The sequence below is a fragment of the Hemiscyllium ocellatum genome, chromosome 5 (genome assembly GCF_020745735.1).
Source record: "Hemiscyllium ocellatum isolate sHemOce1 chromosome 5, sHemOce1.pat.X.cur, whole genome shotgun sequence".
NCBI lineage: Eukaryota > Metazoa > Chordata > Chondrichthyes > Orectolobiformes > Hemiscylliidae > Hemiscyllium > Hemiscyllium ocellatum.
In genome coordinates this window covers 54,816,506-54,842,724 of record NC_083405.1, presented here as the reverse complement: position 1 = coordinate 54,842,724, position 26,219 = coordinate 54,816,506, and the positions used below count along the sequence as shown (strand labels likewise).

The window sequence follows — 26,219 nt, the reverse complement described above, 5'->3', positions numbered from 1 at the left end:
GCTATTGCTTATGGTGTAACAATTTGCATACATTTATGCTGGCTCAAAGACTTTTCATTTAATTCTTTTATTACTTTAATTTTTGCAATTTGAATAAAGTAATTTAAAAAGCAAAGAGTAAGAATTAAAACACCAAAGTTTCTTTCCTCCAAATGCTGGAAAAACTGGAAAACAAAGCACTGCTGCAAAGGCACCACAATAGAAATGGGATACAATTACAATTCAACACATTTACAATTTCCATCATAAGTGTAGGCACGAGAAATTATAATGGAAAGATTGCCAGAAAATTGTGGAAAATATTCAACAGCAAGAGGAAGCTCTGTGGATAGGAAATACACATTTTTTTTTAAAGATTATGTTATATGGACACTGGCAAAGCTTCAATACTGAATTCAAACCTTCAATGTCAAGGGAAAATATTGTGTAGTTCATCTATTGTATTCCATAAATTAATGCCTATGTAACTATAAAGGAGATTAATTTAAATAGGAAAAGTTAGGAGAGACAATATAAGACAAACAGTACACTTTTAAATTAAGTGCACAAACAGAGACCCCTAGGTGTACATACAAACAAATGTCTGAAAGAAGCAGTACAAGTTGTGAAGGCTGTCTCACTTGTTCACCCTTTAAACCAATTACCCTTGAAAATTATAACAACCTAGATTCATGTGTACAACTTTAGCTGACAAATATATGAATCCTGTTGGAACTATAAATAACATTATGTAATACTGAGTTATACATCAGTTTCAACATCTAGCCTATGATCTTCCATTAGCTAAAACATTACTGCAGCTACTACTTTTCTCAACTGCACTCTCTTTGTTGTCCTCATTCCAAATAATGTAATTGCAGTCTCTCATCCTGGCCATTTCCCCTCGCGTGCTTCCTTAAGTTCAAGAAAAGCAAATTTCTGATTTAGCCATTCACTACCAGAGCTGGCTAAACCACATAAAATACTATTGCGTTGTGTTATCACCTGCTAATACTGCTATTTCATCACCATCCTGGAATGCAAAGGTGTCCACCAGCTCTCTTCTGCAAAGTATGTTCTAAACTTTTTCCACTGTCTTCTTCACTCATACATTTAAGAACAAGAGCGAGTAGCTCCTGGATTGTTTTTCGACGCTGAGGTCAAGACCATCCAATCAGTCGTTTCCTCCACGTTTCCATCCAATTAGCTTCCTCTTCCACATTGCACCTTTCCACGACTTCACCAGATTAAACAAAAGTGAGTCTCTCACCTAGACCTGAAGTCTTTCACAAGTTCATTTACCATCTTCCCATATGCTCTTTCTAGCTTCATCATGGCCTTGAGATCTACCTCCTGCTTCCTTGACCCTATTCCTACTAAACTACTGACCCTCAAACTTCCCACACTTGCCATCATGCTTTCTAATTCAATGACCAGTTCTCTACTTTCACATGCCAATTTGTCAATTTTCAAGATCCCATCCACAGTAGCAACCTGACACTTAAATGATAAATGATATTCTAACAAAAGTAACTTGCTCTCCCCTCCTTTCTCAACCCATATGCAGCCTTTGATATGGTGGACCAAGCCACCTTCTTCCAATGTCTCTCCACAGATTTCCAACTGTGTGGCTGCTCTCAGTTAGCTTCATTCTTATCTAATAGTAGGTAAAGAATCATTTGCAATGGCTTGTTTCTGCTTTAACACCACTATACTTCATACTCTGAGAGGCTCTCTCCTTGGTCCCCTCCTACTTCTCAAACATGTGGTGACATAATCCAAAAGAGCAGAATTTGTTCTAACATGTGCAATGATGGAACCTAGCTTTACCTCACTGTTACCCCTCTCAACTCTTTCAGTGGTGCTTAAATTATTAGGCTGTGTTTCTAGTATCTTGTACTGGACAAGGCAAATTTTCTCTAATTAAAAACTGGGAATATTGAAGCCTTTGTTTCAGTCTCTGCTCCAAACTCCAATTCCTACTCAGTGATTCCATCCCTCTGATGTGCAACAAGCTGGCACTCCATTAGTTTGTTTCCAATCTTGACCTGATGTACTTCTGGCCATAGATCCAATCCAGGATGCTGCCTGACTGGCAGTGATATCCAGAATTTTTGCTTTCAGTTCAGATTCCAGCATCTACAGTAATTTGTTCCTTCACCTCATCACTGCCTTGCTTTGCACACAGATCATCAAACTGTGTCCACCTTGGTTTATCTTCTGCTGTCGATGTCATTTGTACATTTATTACACCTAGATTCAACAACTCCAATGCAAATCTGTTTCGTTTCCCACATTCAACCTGCCATAAACTTGAGATCATCCAAATCCCTTCTAAGCTTTCACCAAGTCACATTCACCTGTCATCCCTGTAAATGTTGACCTACATTTCTTGATTAGAAGACACTATGACTTCAAATACACATTCTTGGTTTCAAATCTATCCATGCCTCACCACTTTATATTTACAATCTCTTCCAGCCCTGCACACTCCCATATCTTCCTTTAATTCTGGTCTCCTGAGCATCCCCAATTTTACACGTTCCACTAATGGTGATTGTTCCTTCAGCTGCCTTAACCCCAAACTTTGGATTCTTTCCTTATGCATGTTTGCCAAGCTTTTGATCTTGTGAACTGATTTCTCATGTGACCTTATCTCAGTTTTGTTTTACGATGCATCTGACTCAGGATTGTTACAGTGCAGGAGGCCATTCAGCCTGTCATGTCTGCCAGCTCTCTGCACCATGCTGTTGTCTTCTCCCAGTATTTCTCCATATGCTTCCTATTCAGAAGGCAATCTAATTTCTTTCTGAATGTTTTAATTTCATAAAGCTCCAAACACTTTTCAGAAATGCATTCCACCTTACATCACTTTTCTGTGAAAATGTTTACCTCTCGTGGTTTTTGTTTCTGTTGCCAGTTACTTTAAATCAGTGCTCTTTCATTCTCAATTCTTTCACAAGTTGCATTAGTTTCTCTAAACCCCTTATGACTTTTAACATTTCTATCAAATTTCCTCTCAGCTTTTTTCTCTCCAAAGGAAATTGTTCGCATTTCTCCAACCCATTAAATTTGTGTCACAGTTTACTTTCATCATAAACGTAAAAGATGAGTCATAAAGAGTTCCACCAAGCAGCACATGCTCACCAATAACCTGCTTACTGTTGTTTAGCCTGCCTCAGCTTCTGGCCTCATTGCAGCCTTGGAGGAAAACAAGCAAAAACAAAAAGAGCTGAACTACAGAAGTCAAGTGAGTTTGACTGTCCAAAACAAAACAGCAATTTTCTCCAAGGATGATATCAAGGAGTCCTAGCAAAACTGGACTCACTACTTTTTCTCCATTTCAGTCCACATTCAAAAATAAAGAAAAATAAAAAATTGTTTACACAATGCCTTCACAATACTCTAGCTGAATCCGAAACAATGATGCTCTTGCACTCAATTTCTGCAGCACTAAAGCCCTGGATACATGGATGCTTTCAATGTGTTTTGACAGTTTAATGAGTTATGTGCACGTAGACACAGATGCCTCCAATCCAGCATCCCCTACGTCTCATATTGTTTCTCTGTTTTCATCCAACTAACATTACTTTTCCATGCTAAACTTCATTGGCCATCTGTTCATACATTACACATTCCTCCAGCCTGTTCATGTCATCTGAAGTTCTATACACCTCACAATGCTTCACATGTTGTATCATTTACAAATTTTGAAATTATACCAGTACACAAGGATCTAGATCATTTGTGTTTCAGATGATGTTAAAGCCTTGCATAGTGTGCAAAGGAGGTTTACTAGAATTATACCAGAAATTTAATAGAGTTCAGACATGTGGAAAAACCAGAGAACCTCGGATTGTTCTCTTTATAGTTAAATATATAAAGGAAGCAAAAACAGAAACTGCTGGAGAAACTCTGGTCTAGTGGCATCTGTGAAGGAAAAGCAGAGTTAACATTCAAACCCAGTGACCCATTTTCACAACAGTTCGGAAGAAGGGTCACTGAACTCGAAATGTTAACTCTTTTCTCTCTACAAGTGCTGCCAAACCCACTGAGGTTTTCTAACAATTTCTGTTTCAATTTACAACATTTGGAGTTTTTAGTTTTAAGTTTATAGGGAGATTTGGGGTAGCACGGTGGCTCAGTGGTTAGCACTGCTGTCTCACAGTGCCAGAGTCCCGGGTTCAATTCCCACCTCGGGTAACTGTCTGCATGGAGTTTGCACATTCTCCCAGGTTTCCTCCGGTTTCCTCTCGCAGTCCAAAGATGCGCAGGTCAGGTGAATTGGCCATGCTAAATTGCCCGTAGTGTTAGGTGCATTAGTCAGGGGTAAACATAGGGGAATGAGTCTGGGTGGGTTGCTCCTTGGGGGGTCGGTGTGGACTTGGACCGAAGGGCCTGTTTCCACACTGTAGGGAATCTAATCTAATTTGATAGAGGTGCAATAGATCTTGAAATGCTCTGATGGAATAAATAAGAAGAAACTGTCTTGCTGCTGGAAACAGTTAGTAACTAGAGGACATAGATCTCAAACAACTGACTCCAAAAATAATCAGTGGCTACACTGGAAAAAAAATGTTAAGGGGGCAACGTTGAGGGAGTTGTTATGCTCTCAAATACACTCTGAAAGAGTGGTGATAAATACTTGAAAAGGGGAAAAAAAAATCAGTGTACAGTGGAAAACAGTAGGGAATGGCCCTATTCAGATTAATACTTTCAAAGAGCCAGCAGACAGACAATGGCTGAATTGCTTCCCTTTAAGCTGTATCAATCCACAATGCATGAAAAAACTCTGCTTGCAACCTTTCATCTGATCATGATGCTCCATTTCCAAAATGGAAAAGCTATCCGCAAATTATATTTCCTTTACCATATGGATATTGTGGAGATGCCGGTGTTGAACTAGGGTGGACAAAGTTAAAAATCACAAAACACCAAGCCATAGTCCAACAGGTTTATTTGGACGTACAGGGTACTAGCTTTCAGAGCACTGCTCCATCATGTGAGAGCACTGCTCCATCATGTAACTAGTTTCCTGATGAAGGAGCAGTGCTCTGAAAGCTAGTACTTCTAAATAAACCTGTTGAACCATAACTTGGGGTTGTGAGATTTTTACCTTTGTACACATGGATATCGATCAACCAAAACTCTACACCTGCAAATTATACTAACTTCAACATTTAACTTTACTAATATGAAACTATACTTAAATAAACACATTATTATACTCATCTCCACATTCAGGGGTAATCACTTGAGATTAGACATACTGCTTATGTAAAGGATATATAATGTAAGGGACTGGATGCGTAGTGTTGAAATCCCCATTCTTCAAAAAAACATGCATAATTATTTGCTGAATGAATTACAATGGAGAGGTGAAAAAGAAACAGCTCAATAAAGTGTTCAGATTTCAAGAATATTTTACTCACTGTGTGAGCTGCGGCAGAAAGAGGTGTACGCTGAACTGGAGTTCGTCTGTGACTGCGGTTATCCCAAAGAACAATCTGTCCAGAGTATGTACCACCAACAACTAGGTTTGGATGGAATCGGGCAAAGCAGACCGACATTACAGGAGACTAAACATAACCAATAAACAATTGTTAGCATTGGGTTCATCAAATAGAATTATACACACTCTGTATAAATATTCAATATCAACAAGTCCTAGCAGAATCATGAAGGAAAAACTACATAAATTATTTTGCATTACAAGAATGAACTCTTTAAGCTCCTCTGGTGGTGTTACAAATAATTTATGTAAGTCATTTATTTCATTCTCTCTAATTACTTCTTCATGCTCATTTCAGATTGTATCTTTGAAAAAAAAACACTGGAATTTTTAGAACATCTGGGATAGCAATTATTCCAGATATTGGAACCAAGAAGGTATAGATACAAAATTTTTAGCAATTGCACCAAATTTTCATCAACTGCTTTACTGAATATCCAGATCAATGCTAAATTAAGAATCAACAGTACAATAACCAAAACTAAATTTGAATGGCTAATTTTCTAATATGAATTAAAACTTCAAGAACAAAATCCCCTGGATCCAGAAGTAGTTTATTGTAATCTAACCTGAAAGAATGATTATTAAAAGGAGAAATGTTATGCAAGAAGTTATCTATGAAGTTACAATTCGTCTCCCTCAGTATGATTTGTATGCCTCTCAAATTAGATGCCAAATAGGTATCATTGTGCTGGCACGTCGCTTCTTTCAACAGATAGAACAGCACAAAAACAGATTGTTTGGTCCAACTGGTCTATGTTACTGCAAACTGACCATCTTCCCATCTACCCACAATCTAATTCTTTCCACTTAACCTTTAATTTCATTCTGCTTTATGTGATGATAGTTTCCCCTTGAAGGGCATTTATGCTATTTGCTTCATATGGTAGTAAATATGATAGTAAAAAATGAGGTCTGCAGATGCTGGAGATCACAGCTGAAAATGTGTTGCTGGTTAAAGCACAGCAGGTTAGGCAGCATCCAAGGAATAGGAAATTCGACGTTTCAGGCATAAGCCCTTCATCAGGAATGAGGAGAGTGTGCCAAGCAGGCACACTCTCCTCATTCCTAATGAAAGTAAATATGATAGCCCAACCACTCAGGTTAAAGAACTCTCCCAAATTCTCTCATAAATTGATTAATAATCATCTTATTTACAGACTCTACTTTCGATCCTGACTGCAAGTGCCCCAGCTAAAACATCTACATTCTTTACTAAAAAAACTTCTATGAGGTCATCCCTCAATCTTAACTTTTTTTGAGAAAACAGCCTCAGCACAATCTAGATATTACTCCTCAGTTTTGGGGCCATTTTTGTAATTTTGTACTGCATCTTACCAGTGGCTCTGTACCCTTTTCCCAACATAGAGATCAAAACTTTTCACAGTATTCCTAAATGTAGTGTAGATTCTTTCAATTCTATTCTTCTAGAAATAGAACATAGAACATTACAGCGCAGTACAGGCCTTTCGGCCCTCGATGTTGCACCGCCCTGTCATACTAATCTGAAGCCCATCCCACCCACACTATTCCATGTACATCCATATGCCTGTCCAATGACGACTTAAATGCACTTAAACTTGGCGATTCTACTACCTTTGCAGGCAAAACATTCCATACCCTTACTACTCTGAGAAAAGAAACTACCTCTGACATCTGTCTTACACATATCTCCCCTCACTTTAAAGTTGTGTCCCCTCGTGTTTGCCGTCCCCATACTTGGAAAAAGGCTCTATCTGTCCACTCCATCTAACCCTCGGATTATCTTGCATGTTTCTATTAAGTCACCTCTAAACCTTCTTCTCTCTAACGAGAACAGCTTCAAGGCCCTCAGCCTTTCCTCGTAAGACATTCCTTCCATACCAGGCAATATCCTAGTAAATCTCTTCTGCACCCTTTCCAAAGCTTCCACATCCATCTTATAATGCAGTGACCAGAACTGTACACAATACTCCAAGTGTGGCCGTACCAGAGCTTTGTACAGCTGCAGCATAACCTCCTGGTTCCAGAACTCAATCCCTCTATTAATAAAGGCCAAAACAGTGTATGCCTTCTTAACAACCCTGTCAGTCAATCTGGGTGACAACTTTCAGGAATCCGTGTACATGGACACCGAGATATCTCTGCTCATCTGCACTCCCAAGAATCTTACCATTAGCCCAGTACTTTGCATTCCGATTACTCCGTCCAAAGTGTATCACCTCACACTTGTCCACATTAAACCCCATTTACCACCTCTCAGCCCAGCTCAGCATCCTATGTCTCTCTGCAACCTACTACATCCTTCATCACTATCCACAACTCCACCGACCTCAGTGACATCCGCAAATTTACTAACCCACCCTTCTAAGCCCTCATCCAGGTCATTTATAAAAATGATGAACAGCAGTGGACCCAACACCGACCCTTACGGTACGCCGCTACTAATTGGATACCAAGATGAACCTGTTCCGTCAACTGCATCCCATGTTTAGCTTTACATTGGAATTTTAATGATTTGTTAAGAAAAATGTACTTTGCCTTTTGCTCCGCTGCCTGAGCAAATGCTTACACCCTCAACTCCTTGAAAAGTATCAGGTGTTAAGATAGAGGTAGTGCTATTGTACTTTCAATCAGCTGAATTCCATTCATTGGACTGGATGGAATCACTGGTCCTAATCTACATTCAACTCTCCTCAATGGCTCAAACACCACATCATCTCAGCTAATGGGCAAAATGTAGTGAGGAGAGAAACGATGAACATTACATTATCTGGATAGATGTCTTCCCTAAATAAAATGGCCAAGCCAGAAGGATTCCAAGCAGCTTACAAGACCAAAGCAACCATCATCTTTGTGACCAAGGAGATGCAACATTACATCCCATGGATGTAGATTGTTGATATTTCAGTTATGTGCATAAAACGAGGAAAGAGGGTCTTTTCAAATCTTTGTCAGTAGCTCACCTAGGAGATGAAAATTCTGAATCCAAACGATAATTGCACTGCTATCATTCTAGTTTGTTGGGTCACGATGAACGAGGTCTAGGATTAAAGAGTGGGGACAAAGTGTACTCTATCTTTGCAAAAGAAGGAAGGGAGGAACCCAACCTCCAACACAACTAAAGGGGCAAAACAAATGGTAGTCATTAAATGAGCTGCATGCAGGCAGCTCAGAATATTGACACGACCCAGAAGCAATACCTTCAATAAATAGTAACCTGAGCAACGAAACAATATTTTGAAGGGCTGCATTGCTTGCTTGTGAAATAAAGAGAGGTGTTAAACAAATGTTTGTCTACCCATTTGGGTTATTGCAATCAACAGGCATCTCTTAGAGCGGACAAACTGCGACAGAGAAAAGAAACTCCCAACCTCATTTCAAAAGGTGAAAATAAAGATAAGTTCTGAAACTCTGCCTTTTGGATATGAGAACAATGCTCAACTCTGACAACAACAGCCACCTTCATTGATGCTCAGCCCTAGTGACCCATTAACTAGCCTGACAAGCAGCCGCCATGCATGTGATCTGCTTTTTAAAGCAAGGCAGGCTGACAAAATTCTGGCTACACACTCTGTTGGTCATGTAGACCTCAAACTGAAAACATCTCTTTGGTGTCAGATTCAAATTATTGCCGCCAAACTTTAAAGCCAGTCAATTGGGCATTCTGAATAAATCATCTCCCTGTGCCTTCTCCTTGAAGGAGAACCACATGCAATTCACATCAGCATTTATGCTCTAAACCAGGTGACAGTTCTCTGCGTACCTCCATGAACCATTCAAAATTCCTCTCAAGGACAAAAAGATCATCCTCGGCAATTTCAGTGCCCGAGTTGATCATGACAGCCTGGCATGGAAGGGGGTGCTCAGAAACCATGAAATTAGAAACTGCAGTGAAAATGAATGTATACTTTGGAACTCTATGTAGAGAAACAGCTGCGCCTCAATGCTTCTTTCATTAAAGATTGTGTCAAGACTACATGGATGCAACCCTGCCCCAAGCACTGGTGCCTGATTGGTGCATCAAGATGTAGTCTATCTGACCCAAATAACATTCTGTGGACTACAGTCATGCCCAGTACTGATGTCTTGGCCTTTATATTGCTCAAGACACTTTTGTCATTTATCTGAGGCCAAATACTAAGTCCAGGATGCCTCTATTTGCTCTGAAGAAGGGCAGAATGCCCAAAATGTCAATTCTCCTGCTCCTCAGATGCTGCCTAACCAGCTGTGCTTTTCCAGTGCCACACGCTTCAACCTACTACTGAATGTCATATTCAGCAATGGCTCATTCGCCCAAGCTGAACTTTCATTTCAAGCCTAAACCCAAGAACAGATCTGAAGACTGTCCAAAGAAATTCCTAAGCAGCAACATGCAAACCTTATCTTAAACTGATTGATATCAATCAAGTTACAGACCAGAACAGAATACCCTGATCATGCAGCTAATTCCATTCCAAGAGAACTCTAGGAGCACAAAGCTCTGGTTCGAGATAATTTCAATGAGATAATCAAACCTAGCACCAAGAAGAACTATATCAAGTTGCTTAAAAAGACAAGGAAATCCAAGAAATCTGAGCATTAAAAAAAGACTACTTAGCTGACTCACTGAGCCAAGTGAACCTGATAAGAGGAAAATAAACTAATGCACCATAAAGCATACGATGTCCTTCAACTTTTTTCAGATTAGCACGATCTGACTCATGGAGTCCCTCAGGGATCTGTGCTGGGCCATCAATTTTTAAAAATTTATATCAATTATTTTTTTGAGGGTTTCAAAGCATTGTAGCTAAATATGCAACGACACAAGATAGGTAGGGAAGAATCTTGTTTAAAATGTCATAACTAGTAGTAGAGGTAGGTTAATTGTGTAGATAAAAATAGGTAGATGGTGTGATGTGGGAAAGTTTCCTTTTATGGTGAGTCTAGAACTGGGGGAGGGGGGCAGTTTTAAAATTAGGGGTTAAATTATCTTGTATAAAAATATAAGAGAAAAGTCAGATTGCTTCAACTAATGTGGATCACCTTCCTTTCTATTGCTGGCTGCAAAGCTTCTGAAGAGGTTTACTCCTACCAGGCAGACAAAATCCTCTCAGAGACCTAATGCAGCATCAGAGCAAATAGAGGTATCCTGGACTTGGTACTTGCACTGAGATAAATGAGAAAAATGTCTTGAACAATATAAAGACCAAGACATCAATTGTGTACATGATTTGGAGATGCCGGTGTTGGACTGGGGTGAAAAAAGTTAAAAATCACACAACACCAGGTTATAGTCCAACAGGTTTAATTGGAAGCACACTAGCTTTCAGAGTGCCACTCCTTCATCAGGTGGTTGTGGTGGACACAATTGTAAGGCACAGAATTTATAGCAAAAATTTACAGTGTGATGTAACTGAAATTATACATTGAAAAATACCTTGATTGTCTGTTGAGTCTTTCATCTGTTCGAAAACCATGATAGTTTCACTTCTTTCATGTGTAAATCACGAAACTTATTTTTAAAAGTTGCATTCTCAGGTTAACAATTGGTGTTAGCTAGACAATATGTTGAAGGTGAAGAAAGCGAGGACTGCAGATGCTGGAGATCAGAGCTGAAAATGTGTTTCTAGAAAAGAGCAGCAGCTCAGGCAGCATCCAAAGTGCAGGAGAATCGACGTTTCGGGTATGAGCCCTTCTTCAGGAATGAGGAAAGTGTGTCCAGCAGGCTAAGATAAAAGGTAGGGGGGAGGGGCGTTGGAAATGCGATAGGTGGAAGGAGGTCAAGGTGAGGGTGATAGGCCGAAGTGGGGGTGGGGGGTGGAGAGGTCAGGAAGAAGATTTCAGGTTAGGAAGGCGGTGCTGAGTTCGAGGAATTTGACTGAGACAAGGTGGGGGGAGGGGAAATGAGGAAACTGGAGAAATCTGAGTTCATCCTTTCGTGAGTGGAGGGTTCCTAGATGGAAGATGAGGCACTCTTCTTCCAGCCATCGTGTTGCTATGGTCTGGTGATGGAGGAGTCCAAGGACCTGCATGTCCTTGGTGGAGTGGGAGGGGGAGTTGAAGTGTTGAGCCATGGGGTGGTTGGGTTGGTTGGTCCGGGTGTCCCAGAGGTGTTCTCTGAAACGTTCCGCAAGTAGGCGGCCTGTCTCCCCAATATAGAGGAGGCCACATCGGGTGCAGCGGATGCAATAGATGATGTGTGTGGAGGTGCAGGTGAATTTGTGGCAGATATGGAAAGATCCCTTGGGGCCTTGGAGAGAAGTAAGGGAGGAGGTGTGGGCGCAAGTTTTGCATTTCTTGCGGTTGCAGGGGAAGGTGCTGGGAGTGGAGGTTGGGTTGGTGGGAGGTTTGGACCTGACGAGGGAGTGGTCTTTTTGGAACGTTGACAGGGGAGGGAAATATATCTCTGGTGGTGGGGTCCGTTTGAAGGTGGTGGAAATGATGACGGATGATATGCTGTATATGGAGGTTGGTGGGGTGGTAGGTGAGGACCAGTGGGGTTCTGTCCTGGTGGCAATTGGAGGGACGGGGCTCAAGGGCGGAGGAGTAGGAAGTGGAGGAGATGCGGTGGATGACATCATCGATCACGTCTGGGGGGAAAATGCGGTCTTTGAAGAAGGAGACCGTCTGGGTTGTACGGTATTGGAACTGGTCCTCCTGGGAGCAGATGCGGCGGAGACGAAGGAATTGGGAGTATGGGATGGTGTTTTTACAGGGGGCAGGGTGGGAGGTGGTGTAGTCTAGGTAGCTGTGGGAGTCAATATGTTGAAAGTGTTAGCCTGCTGTGTTCTCAGTCTATGCCATGATGTTTAGATTGATTCTAATCTAAAAAGTGAGATAACAGGGTTTTACATGAATTCATGCAGTTTTTGAGCAAAGTACAATGTAACTCTCCAAGTACAAATTCACCCCTCAAAATATATGTGTGAATGTGGTCTTTGTGTATGTGTGTCTGGGTTGTGAGTTGAGAGTGTGTGAGAGAGAGTGTATATGTGTGTGCATGAGTGTAGAGTGGTCGAAGTCTCTGAGAGGATGCATGTGAGAGTGTGGGAGTGTGTACAGGGGGCTAACACCTTCAACATATTGTCTAGCTTACACCAATTGAGAATGCAACTTTTAAAAAAGGTTTTGTGAGTTACACATGACAAAAAGTGAAACTATCATGGTATTCGAACAGATGAAAAATTCAACAGACAATCAAGGTATTTTTCAATGTATAATTTCAGTTACATCACACTGTAAATTTTTGCTATAAACTCTGTGCCTTACAATTGCGTCCTCCACAATCACTTGAAGGAGGAGCGGCACTCCAAAAGCTAGTGTGCTTCCAATTAAACCTGTTGGACCAAAACCTGGTATTGTGTGATTTTTAACTTTATCAACTGTGTAGACCTTACCTACAAATTCAACACTGCAAGCAGAGATGTAACTTTGGAAGATCCAGGAAAAACTTTAGATGTCCACCCAAGTTCCTGGCTGTGATGAAGCAGTGTCATGAAAAACAATACAGACAGGTCAAACACAACAGCAGCCTCTCAAGTCCCTTCTGAATCTCCAATGGCATGAAGTATGAGTGTGTGCTAGCTCCAATCTTATTTAACCAACTTCTTTGGCATGTTGCTGCAGCAGGCAACAAAAGACTTTATAAAGGGACTATATATTTATTTCATATCTTCAGGCTGACTGAGGTCTTTCAAGCTCAGGCGTCTTTGGGCTTACACAAAGATACAAGAAAAACTTATCTATGAACTTCTTTTGCTAATAACTGCACTTGCCTGGCCAACAGTCAGTCAAGTAAAAACAAGGACTGCAGATGTTGGAAACCTGAGTCTAGATTAGAGTGATGCTGAAAAAGCACACCAGTTCAGGCAGCATCTGAGGAGCAGTAAAATTGACGTTTTGGGCAAAAGCCCTTCATCAGGAATACAGGCAGAGAGCCCGTCGGAGAGGGGGTGGGGACGGAGAGGGCGGGAAGATGATTGCAGGTCAAGAGGGCGGTGCCGAATATGAGGGTTGGGACTGAGATAAGGTGGGGGGAGGGGAAATGAAGCTGGAGAAATCTAAATTCATCCCGTGTGGTTGGAAGGTTCCTAGGCGGAAGATGAGGCACTCTTCTTCCAGGCGTCGTGTGGCCAGGGTTTGGCGATGGAGGAAGCCAAGGACCTGCATGTCATTGGCGGAGTGGGGGGTGAGTTAAAGTGTCCAGCCACGGGGCGGTTGGGTTGGTTGGTGCGGGTGTCCCAGAGGTGTTCCCTGAAACGTTCCGCAAGTAAGCGGCCTGTCTCCCCAATGTAGAGGAGACCACATCGGGTGCAGCGGATACAGTAAATGATGTAGGCACTAAAGGAAGCAAATGTGGCCACAGTCAGTCAGACCTGCCACTTAAAACATCACAATTTTCCGAAGTGGCTCAACTTTTCGGAATAAAAATCAGTTTCAAGAATACTTAAATCTTTCATCAGATTGAACCCCAATAAGAATACAGACCATTAAGCATCAAAGGAGGAACAGAGCTGAATTCTATCAAGCAGTTTGGGGAGCATAGTCTTGTATAACGTCATCAAAGACAAGGAGGTGACAAGTGGCTCTCACAAGCTCACAGACATCACAAACAAGTATGAAGCAATCACAGCAGTAGAGCATAGACCAATGCAACTGTCAAAAAAATTAAAAGATTTATAACAACAATGTCAGATTTTCATTTTTATCAATTGAGAAGAAAACAATTAAATCTTAAGATAGTGAATAATATACAAAACTTTAAATCTCCCATATTGAATGTCATCTCAAACAGGGTTCTGTATAGTGAAAGTGTCTTGCTCTCAAAATTGTCATCTGATACTCATAAAAACAAGGGAAATATCAATAAAGACAAAAATAAATTGAAATAATATTGTATCATTGGTTTTCAAAACAACACTTTACAACATGCCTGACTTGGAAACCAAAACATTCAGACACTTCTTATTCTATACAGTTTCCTCACCTAACAACATCCATACCATGAATCAGACTCCGCTTAGTTCTCACCATCTTTACTTTATGGGGTACAGTTTAAAAGGGGATCAGCTCAAGCTCAGCAGAACAACATTCTGTTCTGCACTACTGTCCTCAAAGTCACCAGCAATAGTATATACAACATATACAAATGATAAAATGAGACAAGGCTACAGAAAAATCCAGAAGTATCAATAATTTCCAGAAAAGGTTTTGCCCATTGACCCCCTTACTGAAAATAACTTTGCCCAGATTTAATAATCCCTTCAAAAATGTTTTAACACACAAATGCAATAACTGCATTGGAGTACTGAATTTGCAACTCTACTATGCAACAGATGGGTATATATGTAACCTATGCAATAACACATTCATGTTCCATTTAAACTATTGTTACTTCTTTTCACATTATGTTTGAAGTTGTGCGTTTGGCTATCACAGAATAAATAAAACACTTTGCACAAGCTGATTCTAAAACACTTTATTCTAGAAATTTTATTGAAGAAAAATCAGTTTGTGGTCCTGAAGCAGCTGCCTTAGTGACTGAACTTTATTCAGGGCTTTTTCTCCATTGCATTTGATTTTGAGTTGCCAGATTCTTCTTTGAAAAGCTACCAAACAACATCACAATTTTTGTAGTTGGCATGTGATTAGATTAGATTAGACTTACAGTGTGGAAACAGGCCCTTCGGCCCACCAAGTCCACACTGACCCGCCGAAGCGCAACCCACCCCTACATTTACCCCTTACCTAACACTACGGGCAATTTAGCATGGCCAATTCACCTGACCCGCACATCTTTGGACTGTGGGAGGAAACCGGAGCACCCGGAGGAAACCCACGCAGACACGGGGAGAATGTGCAAACTCCACACAGTCAGTCGCCTGAGTCGGGAATTGAACCCGAGTCTACAGGCGCTGTGAGGCAGCAGTGCTAACCACTGTGCCACCGTGCCGCCCACCATGTATGCTTACTGTGTTTGTCACCTATACTTAAGAAAGATCAGATCACTCAGTGTGCACTAAGTTTGTTCTCAGAAAAAGATGAAAAATTCTTTACCTTGTTTGAGGTTTTGTTACGAAAATATATTCAGTTGAGTTTAACATTCCAATCAAGACTTTTCCACAGACTGGGTAGATTCACCCGATTAAAAGTGCGATATATTGAAGTTATTAAACTTTCTATTGTTACAACAAATTTGAGGAAAAATGAATTTGCATCAGCACATGCAGCACACAATATTTTTACAGATGACAGATTCTTCAAGGAGTGTGGACCACACCAGGATAAAATAATAGGGGACAGCAGATTATGCAGGATGCAGATGGTTTGTGGGCATTGCGAGGTTAAAAGAAAAAAATCAGAGATTTAACAAATTTCCATGATGTGGTCTGAAAGCCTGCTTTGCGCACAGAATCCCACAGCCTGCTGACAAAATAGTCTTTCTATTGGATCCAATTAATCTTACTGTGCCTGTCTGCCAATCCTTCAAGTCATGGAAAACTTTGATATTGAAAGTTGGTATTACCCACATATAAATCTATAAAGACAGACCACCAACATGGTTAAACAAATGAGCTTTCATGTTAACTCACTTAAATATTTCTAAAAAGATCCCCTGCAATAAGATCAAAGAAGCATTATATTGAAGTTAAATGAGGAAAGTATAAGATCATATTTGTTAGCTTGTTTCAACACATCACCATCTTCAACAATGGCAGAGCCCTCCAAACCATTGCAAAAAGCAAAGCAGAAACATTTACAGCTATTTCATTTAGAATTGAATGGACAATCTATTTTGGTTTCATCTTGAAGTTCTCAACATAACAGTCTTCAGACAATTTGATTTATTTTGCATGCTATCAATGAATGGCTGGCTGCAAACAGAACAATGGACTTTGAAAATACTGTGCTGTCCTGCTGAAAACGTTTGCTCCAGAAATGGTTACAACTCCAGCTACACTGATCCTGTAGAGCTAAATCACTGGTTCCAATTATCACTAGTCCATAACAAGCATGTAAAATTCATTCTAGCCAATTATCAATCTGTTAATGTACTTGAAATGACCAGCAGAATGATAGGTGTTATCAAGGGCTTTCATGGGACAGTGATAGTCTCTACCTCTGGGACAGGAGGATCTCACCTGCTCCAGTGGTGCGATCACAACATGGTTGATTAATAAGGTGCCTTACCATTGTTATCAATCAGCATTTATTCAATTATCTGCTCATTAATACTTAGATTGGGTCAGAGTTAAGTTTTTACAGTATGGAACAAGATCCTTCAGCCCACTGTGTCAATGTTGGATATCAAATATCCATTGATGTGAATCCCATTTTTCAGTACTAGGTCAGCAGACTTGTATGTGATGGCATTTAAAATGTTCATCTAAAAACTTCTGAAATATCTTGAGGGTTTATGCCATCGTTTTAGACAGTGAGTTCCAGATACCCCAGCCCCATGTGGGTGAAATATATTTTCCTCAAACCCTCTCTAAACGTCCTACCTCTTACCTTAAAACTGTGTCCCCTGGCTAATGCCCTTCTACTAAAGGGAAACGTTTCTCCACTGTCTATGCCTCTCAGGACTTTGTATAGCTCAAACCGATCTGCCCACTCAGCTTTCTCTGCTCTAAGAAGAACAACCCATTTTATTTAATCTCTCCTCATGGTTCAGTCTCTCCAACCCAGGCAACATCCTGGTGCATCTCTTCTGCACATTCTCCAGCACAAGTACATTCTTCTTTTGGTGTGGCAATCATAGCTGCAGCCATGGCCTAACATTATAAACAGCTCCAACATAATCTCCTTGCTTTTGTATTCAATGCAGTGACTAATAAAGGCAAGTATCTCACATGCCTTCTTAACCACCTTATCTACCTGCTGCCTTTGAGGATCTATGCACATGTTCACCAAAATCTCTCAGATCCTCTGTTCTTCTTGGGACCCTACCATTTAATATGTTCTCCCTTGTCTTGCTAGTTCTTCCAAAATGCATTACCTGACACCTTTTCAGGATTAAGTTCCACCTACGACTGTTCAATTCATCTGCCTAGTCGGTCTATATTGTTCTGTAATCAATGGCTTTTCTCCTCACTATTTACCATACCACTAAATTTTGCATTTGTGAACTTACTGATCATACCCCCTACATTCATGACCTTAATGTACACAACAACAGCAGGGGAGCCAGCAGCAAATCCCAGAAAAGGGGCATTAAGCATTTTCAAGCCTGCTAGTACAACCTCTCACTCAATGTTAAATTGTTCAAGTGTATGACAGGCCCCCCCGCCTCCCCTTTCGATACCTACATTGTTCCTTACAGTTCCCGTCAGATTGCCACTGTCTAATGGGGCCCTATTCTTTCCTTGTGTATTCTCTTGTCCCATATTTATAAATGCTTTTGGATTTTCCTTAACATTAACCATGTTGCATGTTCATTCCCCTAATTTCTTTTTTAAGCAACCCTCTGCTATTCTCTTTTGGACTACAAGCTTTGAGCCTTCAGTATCCATCATAAGCTTTCTATTTTGTTTGGTTTAGTCTTGACAGAACGAGAAAGAATCTCTCAAATTCAAAACTTGGAAGATAACCAGGCTAAGTTCCAAAGATAGATGTATGTCATTACCTTTGACATCAACCGCTTGACCAATTCTAATCAGCAAGAGCTCTTGCAAAACGGAAGTGAATAAAAATCAGGAGAAACATTCTCTACCACAAAGCATCATAAACTGCATGAGGGACCAAAACATTCCATCCCTATGACATCAGTGCAAGAGTTCCTCAGGGTAGTGTCCAAGGCCTAACCATCTTCAGCCGCTTCATCATTGACCGCCCTCCCTTATCAGATCAGAGGTGAGGATGTTATTTAATGATGAAACTGCGTTCTTTTCACAACTCCTCAGATAATGAACCCGTCACAGCCCAAATTCAGCAAGATCTGTACAAAGTTCAGGCTTGGATTGATAAGTGGGAAGTAATATTTCTGCTACTCAAGTGACAGGCAATGACCATCTCCAAAGGAGGTTAGGTGGTGTGGGGAAAAGACCTGCACCCTGCTCACCCACAGCATGGCCACATAAAAAAAAACACAAAAGCTGGCCTGCAAAACACAGAAATCAAGCCTGCCAACATGTACAGAAACAACCCAGAATGCTCCAGCCTGGACTATTCAGGCTAACATAAGAACCAGGCATGACCAAGCCCCTTCCTATACCAGAAAATACACTCCCTAAAATAGCTTTCTACAATCAGCTCCCAGCCCGATTAGCACTGCAGTCTCAACGCCCTAAGGGCAGGCTCATTTCCCAATTGAAACTGATACCGTCTAAATAAGCAGGCAGACTGAGGCGCCCTGGAAGACTCCACTGGCAGGAGGGACACAATGGACACACCTGGATGCCAGGAGAAGGGACATTTGCACATATTCACGTTGACGGGAAGAATCCTCCAGAAGATATTTTCACCCACTCACGGAGATGGCTGGAATATCCTGTGTCCATTATAAATGAATTGCTACTGCCAGAAGCTTGATTAGTTTCCATTCTCTTTATTCTTGTTTTAATCTCTTTACAATTTTCACCATTGTACTGTAGCTGCTTTACAATTATCACCTTTATGCTGTACCCTTATAAAGATATGCCTACATTTCTATTCAGGAAAGAGCATTTGGCCATCTGTGCAGAGAATCAGTTCTATGTCAGCCTGATTAATTTCTCTTCCACGATATCGCTTTGTGTTATAAACCGCTTTCAATTTCACTACGATACTCGTTTGCGGTCTCTGACCAATTGGGTTCAATTCTCTGTCAGGTAGATTAGCCATGAGAAATGCAGGGAATAGGGTAGGGGGTGGGTGTGGTTGGCATGCTCTTCTGAGGGTCAGTGTGGGCTCGATAGGCCAAACATCCTGCTTCCACATTGTAGGGATTCTGTGTGTTCTATGATTCAGAGAGTCTGGCCTCTTGACCACTGATTATATTGGAATACATCATAGAATGGTTACAGCACAGAATATTATTTAGCCAGCCTGTCCATCCTAGCTCAATGCAAGAACAATTTAGATATTCCTACTCCCATACTCTTTTCCCATAGTTGTCTGAATTTACTCTCTTCGGTTATGGAACTAATTTCCTTCTAAGAGCAATGATTGAAACTGCCTCCACCACACTCCATCCCAACTACTTGCTAGGTAAAGAAATGTCTTAATGTTATCATTGGTTCTTTTGCTAGTTACCTAAAATCAGGATCCTCTGGTTCACCATCCATCTGCGAACAACTTCTTGCCATCTAGTCTCGGCTAGATTACTCATGATGTTGAGCATCTTTATCAAATCAACTCTCAATCTTCTGTTCACTAAGCAGGTTAACCCAAACTTATCTGATCTATCCTAATTCAAGTATCTCATGCTAGAAATAATTCTGTATATTTTCCCTTCATCTTCTAAAAAGCTCAATATCCATTCTAGAGTGTGATGTTCAGAAATTGATATAATATTCCAGTTGACGTCAAACCAATATTTATAAAGTTTCAGCACAACTTTCTTAGCTATTGCACTCAATCCTTCATGTAAACACAAGACCTCTTTGCCTTTTAATCACTTTGTCAACTTAACTTGCCCTATCATCTTTAACGGTGTACAACCTAGCACCCTTTAGTTTATACAATCTCTGTTCATTATTTCTACCAAAATGTATCACTTGACACTTCTCTGCATTAACTTTCATTAACCACTCACCTGGCTCTAACTCCTTGGCATCCATCATCATCCTTTTCACAGTTTGTAATACCATCTAATTTTGAGTTTAGGGTGGCACGGTGGCACAGTGGTTAGCACTGCTGCCTCACAGCGCCTGAGACCCGGGTTCAATTCTCGACTCAGGCGACTGACTGTGTGGAGTTTGCACGTTCTCCCCGTGTCTGCGTGGGTTTCCTCCGGGTGCTCCGGTTTCCTCCCACAGTCCAAAGATGTGCAGGTCAGGTGAATTGGCCATACTAAATTGCCCGTAGTGTTAGGTAAGGGGTAAATGTAGGGGTATGGGTGGGTTGCGCTTCGGCGGGTCGGTGTGGACTTGTTGGGCCGAAGGGCCTGTTTCCACATTGTAAGTAATCTAATCTTTTGAAATTATGTTCCCAACACCCAAGTCTAGCTCATGGCTTCATATCAAGAAAATAGTGGTCATAGTACTGACTCCTGTAAAAGCCCATTTTCTCCTGTGCAAAATGCAATTGTTCACCATTATGCTGTTTCACATTGCTCTGTGAAATTCATATCTATGCTGCCACTGAGCCTTTTATTCAATGTTATAAGCAAGTCTCTCATATGGTACATTACTGCAAGCCAATATAGACTACATTAAATCTTATCAATCCTGTATTTTGCTATTCATTCAGAAGATGTGGGCTTCACTGACTTGGACAATTACCCAGTCCTAATTGAGCTTGAAAGATAAGCTGCCTTCTTGAATCAATAGTCCATTTGGTGTCGGTACATCCAGAATGCCATTGGGAGGTAAGTTCTAGGATTTTGACTTCATGAAAAGGCACAATCAAGTTGATTGAACACAACTTGCTTATAACAAATCCATCCTAACTTTTCTTAATTCATCTCTTCTTGTCCAAGTAACTTTTAATATTGGACACAGTAATAATTTCATAACTTTCCAACCACAAGATTAAACTAAATGGCCTGTAGTTGCCAGATTTAGCATTTATATTTTTATTTCAGAAACAAAGCATAACTTGTGCAATTTTCAAGTCCTCTAGCACCACTTGCACACACCTAAGGGGGAATGAGATGATTACAGTTAGCAAAATTTCCCTGTTTATTTTCCCAAAAAACTGCGGCTGAATACTATTCAACCCCAGTGATTTATGAACTTAAAATGGAGCCTTTTTTGTCATATATATTTACATTAGCAATTTTTAGCTTGTCTGGTATCTTTATATTCACTGCAACTTGTGCAGCATCTGCATTAAGAGGAAATTCAAAGTATTCGTTTAGTACCTCAGCCATACTCCTTACCTGAATGCAAAGATCCTCTTTTTGATGTCTAATTACCCCCTCTATTTTTCTTACTGTCCTGTTATTACATATTGACCATAGTTCAGAGCCCTGAGGTACTGAGGATTTTTTTTATATTTGTTATTCCAAAATGTTTATGTGGAGTTTGCACATTCTCCTGTGTCTGTGTGGGTTTTGGCTGGGTGCTCTGATTTCATCCCAGTCCAAAGGCATGCAGGTTAGGTAGATTGGTCATGCTAAATTATCCCAGAATGTCCAGAAATGTGCAAGCTCAGTGGATTAGTCATGGTAAAAGCAAGTTATTGGGATAGGGTGAGTGATGAGATGCTCTTAGCAGATTCAGTGAGCCAAATCTTCTTGTAGATATTACATGAACCGACTTTTCTTTATACATAAAAAAGGCCTGATACCACCAAAAATGGCTATGGATACAAAGTAAGTAGCTTCCATCCCTCCTCACCTGGGATTTAACAACATGGAGTGCCCATCTAGAACTGGCACAGTGGCTCAGTGGTTAGCACTGCTGCCTCACAGCACCAGAGTCCCAGGTTTGATTCCAGCCACAGGTGAGAGTCTGTGTGGAGTCTGCACATTCTCCCAGTGTCTGTATGGGTTTCCTCCGGGTGCTCTGATTTCCTCCCACAGTCCAAAGATGTGCAAGTTAGATGAATTGGCCAAGCTAAATTGCCCATAATGCTAGGTGCATTAGTCGGAGGGAAATGGGTCTGGGTGGGTTACTCTTCAGAGGGTCGGTGTGGACTGGTTGGGCTGAAGGAACTGTTTCCGCACTGTAGGGAATCTAATCTAACCATAAATTGAGACACCTCTACTGGGATCTGACTGCAACAAATTGGGGCTTTGCCTGAGATTTGGTCATCATAAATTGGGAATCTTGCCGTGATTTAAATCAACAGAGTAACCAAAAAAACCTGTGTGGATAAATTGCTATCATGAAACCAATTTTTATAAGAACTGTAGTGATTGGAATGAGGTTGGCCAGGTGGATTTTGTTGAATATGAGATCCCTAACTGGGGTTGTTAATTTGGGCCAATTAGGAAGCCCTAGCTGGCAGATATAAACAGGAGTCTCCCCCTTCACTGTTTGATCACACAGCATTGTCCTTTGATGAGAAGGGCACTGCTTGTCACTGGCCACTCGGGTGTTTTGCAATCTTCCTGGTGGTGGAAATTGAATAAAGATTTGTACACTTTGTGTCTTTCATTTTGTCTCACACCTGCGCACACACACACACCATGGGTGCTGGGGAAAAATAAGCACTACCGCAGTTAGGCGGTGGTGTGGGGGGTTTTAAAAAAAAGGGGAATTTTTTAAAAAAGAAAGAAGAAAAAAAATAAACAGGAGTCTCAGAGAGCCTCCTGACCCTCGAGACTGGATCAGACCAGTTGGTCAGAGTTCACGTACTGAACATATGTAAATAAAGGGTGATTTGGTAACAGGATACCGCCTCCATTCTGTAATTTTAAGAACTAAAAAGGAAGTTTTCTTAATTTTGCATTTCAATTGCAAAAATGTTATAGAGTCATACAACATAGAAACAGACCTTTGGTCCAGCCAGTCCATGCTAGCCATGTTCCCAAACTAAATTAATCCCACTTGCCTGCACTTGGCCCATAATCCCTCCAAATCTTTTCTATTCATGAACTTATCCAAATGTCTTTTAAACACTGTTACCATACCTGCTTCCATCACATTCTGGCAGTTCATTCCACACAAAATACACTGTGCAAAAAAGTTGCCCCTCATGACCTTTTAAAATCTTTCTCCTCTCACCTTAAAATAAAATGCCCCGAGTTTTGAACTCCCCTACCCAGGGAAAAGACCCTTGTCATTCACCTTGCTAATGCCCTTCATGAGGTCACCCTTCAACCTCTACTTTCCAGACTATTTTTATATCTTAAAACCTCCATTCCCAACAACATCTTGGTAGATCTTTTCTGAACCCTCTCCAGTTTAATAATATCCCTCCTATAACAGGGAGAGCAGAACTGCACACAGAAGAAGCCTCACCAATGTCCTGTACAACCTCAACGTGTCCCAACTCCTATAAGATTTGAGCAACGAAGGCAAGCAAACTAAATGCCTTCTTAACTACCCTGTCTATGAGTGATGTAAATTTCATTGAATTATGTACCTGAACCGCTAGGTCTCTGTTCTACAACAGAATTATGGCCGTACCACTAATTGTTTAAGTCTGCCCTTGTTCGTTTCACCAAAATGCAATACTTCACATTTATCCAAATTAAACTCCATCTGTCACTCCTCAGCCCATTGACCCAATTGATCAAGATCTCTTTGTAATCCTAGGTAACCTTCTTCACTGTCCACTATACCACTAATTTTCGTGTCATCTGTAAATTTACTAACCACACTTCCTATATTCTCATCTAAATCATTTATATAAATGACGCACAAAAGTGGACCCAGTACTGATCCTGTGGAACACCGCTGGTAACAGGCCTCCAGTCCGATAAACAATACTCTACCACTGTTCCCTACTTTCAAGCCACTTTTGTATCCAATCGGCAAACTCACTCTGAATCGCATATGATCTAACTTTACTAATCAGTCTACCATGCAGAACCTTGTCAAAGGCTTTACTGAAGTCCAAGAAAGCAAGTTATTGGATTTGATGCCATCACATTCTTAGTAGGATTAGAAAAGCTACTTTTGAGCATTTAAATGTTCTGACCCACCAACAATTAAAAGATTTAATAAGATGCTTAGGATTGGAATTTTGCCCAAACACCTGAAAATTCAAGATATTTTTAAAAAGGGATAGCCAATGCTTTACAGGCAGAAACAGAGAATGAAGAAATGGAGACAGTACTGGCAAGAGATAAAACTTGGAGGAGCTGAGATTAGAATTACAAGTAAAAACAAAAAGTGGAAGAATCAGGAAGAGACAAAGAAAGATGGGAAACAGCAAGGAAACAGCTTTTTTTAAAAAAATGAAGAAAAAGGAGTTTGAATGAAGACAGCTTCAGCTAAGGAGTGGAAAACCCTGTTGTGTCCCATGAAGACACTGTTCACTCAGAGTGGAGGTAGCTCAGTTTGCTCATGTTATTCCTTATTTTGAGGAGGCAGACGTAGAAGGTTTCTTTATCAATTTTGAGCAGGTGGTGCAGCTGTTAGAGAGGCCAGTCTTCTGCAGAATAACTCTTCAGGGAAAACATACAGGTTTACTACTTTTGCCTGAGAAAATGCGACCAATTACTGATTACAGTAAAAAAAACTTAGCTGCTGTAGAAGTACTGTAAAAAAATCCATCAGGAAATGGCCTGATCAGATGTAACTGGACTTTGAAAGCTGTAAGAAGTTTGCTTTTATCAACGAGGACAGGTACTTAAAACAGAACCGCTTATGAAAAACTCAAAACAACTCTCCAAGAAGTTTCAAAGCATCATCTCCCGCCCAATAAGATACCACAAGGAACAGAGTGATAGGCTCAAAGCAAACAGCCACCTTACCTGATGATGAGATGATCCGCAATCCTCTATTCCAGAAGAAATCCTAATCTAGTCACCCCAACTAACTGGACAGAATAAGTGTAGGGTGAGTGATTAATAAAACAACTAAACACCCATGAAAGAAAGGGAAAATGATCCAGAGCTGTCTGCAGGACAGACAGGGTGGTGCTTAGATGATAGACAAGATAAAAAAACTTCTGTTTATCAATGGCCGAAATGTAGGGCACATCGAGGCCAACTGCAACAGGGAAAACCAGTGAGATTTATCTGGGCACATTCACCCTGTGCAGAGAATGGGATTCACACAGAGACCATAGCAAACCAGGATATGACTCTTTTTGCAATATCCCTGTCAAGGCACTTCTAAAACGGCAAATGAAGCTAAACAAATCCCTGAGAGTAACCAGGATTTTATATCTAAAGGAAAGGTGTTCATATTTCCCCTGTGTGAGATGAACAAGCCTGTAGTGATAAGGAGTAACACTGGGATCAATCAAACTCTGCTGATTGGAAAGACATGACCTTCACACCAGAAAGTGCAGTACATGTCAAGGTATTGATAAAGAAAACTGAAGAGGATACATATCTTTGTCTATTCACCTAATCTTTCAATATCCTGTTGAAATTTTATGCTGTCATCAACGCGGTCTACAGTGCTGTTCAATTTTGTGTTGTCAGCACATTTGATCTTTGACTTTTAATGCCATTATCCAAGTCAATGAATATTGTGAAAATGTGAGTCCCAACACAGACCCCTGTGGGGAACCACTTCTCATGTCCTGCTAATTTGGGCACTTACCCACTATTCCAACTCTGTTACTGCCACTCAACCAATTTTCTATTCAATTCAATAAGTTGCCCTCAATTCCTTGGGCTTCCATCTTTGCTAATAGTCTCATCAAAAGCTTTCTGCAAGTCCATTTAAACAACATTTATCAACTTACCTCTCTCCATCACCTTTGTCGTACTTCTTCAGCTAATTCTATGAGGTTTGTCAGTCATGACTTACCCTTCATGAATTCATGCTGACTCTCCTGAATAACTGAACATTTTTGAGGTGATCTGTTACCCTATCTTTGATCCTAGACTCCAACAATTTCACCAGCACAGATGTCAAGTTAATTGGTCTATAATTCCTGATTTCCTTCTGTCATCATTCTTAAAGAGTTAAGTGACATGAGTGAATTTCCAAACTGGAGGAGCAACTCTTGAATCCAAGGAACTCTAATCTCTGGGTCCCTTGCTGAGATATTTATA

At 40.7% G+C, this 26,219-nt stretch overlaps 1 protein-coding gene across 2 annotated transcripts in view; it reads right to left on the bottom strand.

Moving 5' to 3' along the window:
* LOC132816034 (cytoplasmic dynein 1 intermediate chain 1) overlaps positions 1-26,219 on the bottom strand; it is a 282,803-nt gene that overhangs the window by 62,256 nt on the left and 194,328 nt on the right. For both annotated transcript variants that reach the window (XM_060825446.1, XM_060825447.1), the window contains one exon: positions 5,412-5,558. In XM_060825446.1, the coding sequence (XP_060681429.1) occupies positions 5,412-5,558 (147 nt within the window). The remainder of the gene's footprint in view (positions 1-5,411; positions 5,559-26,219) is intronic.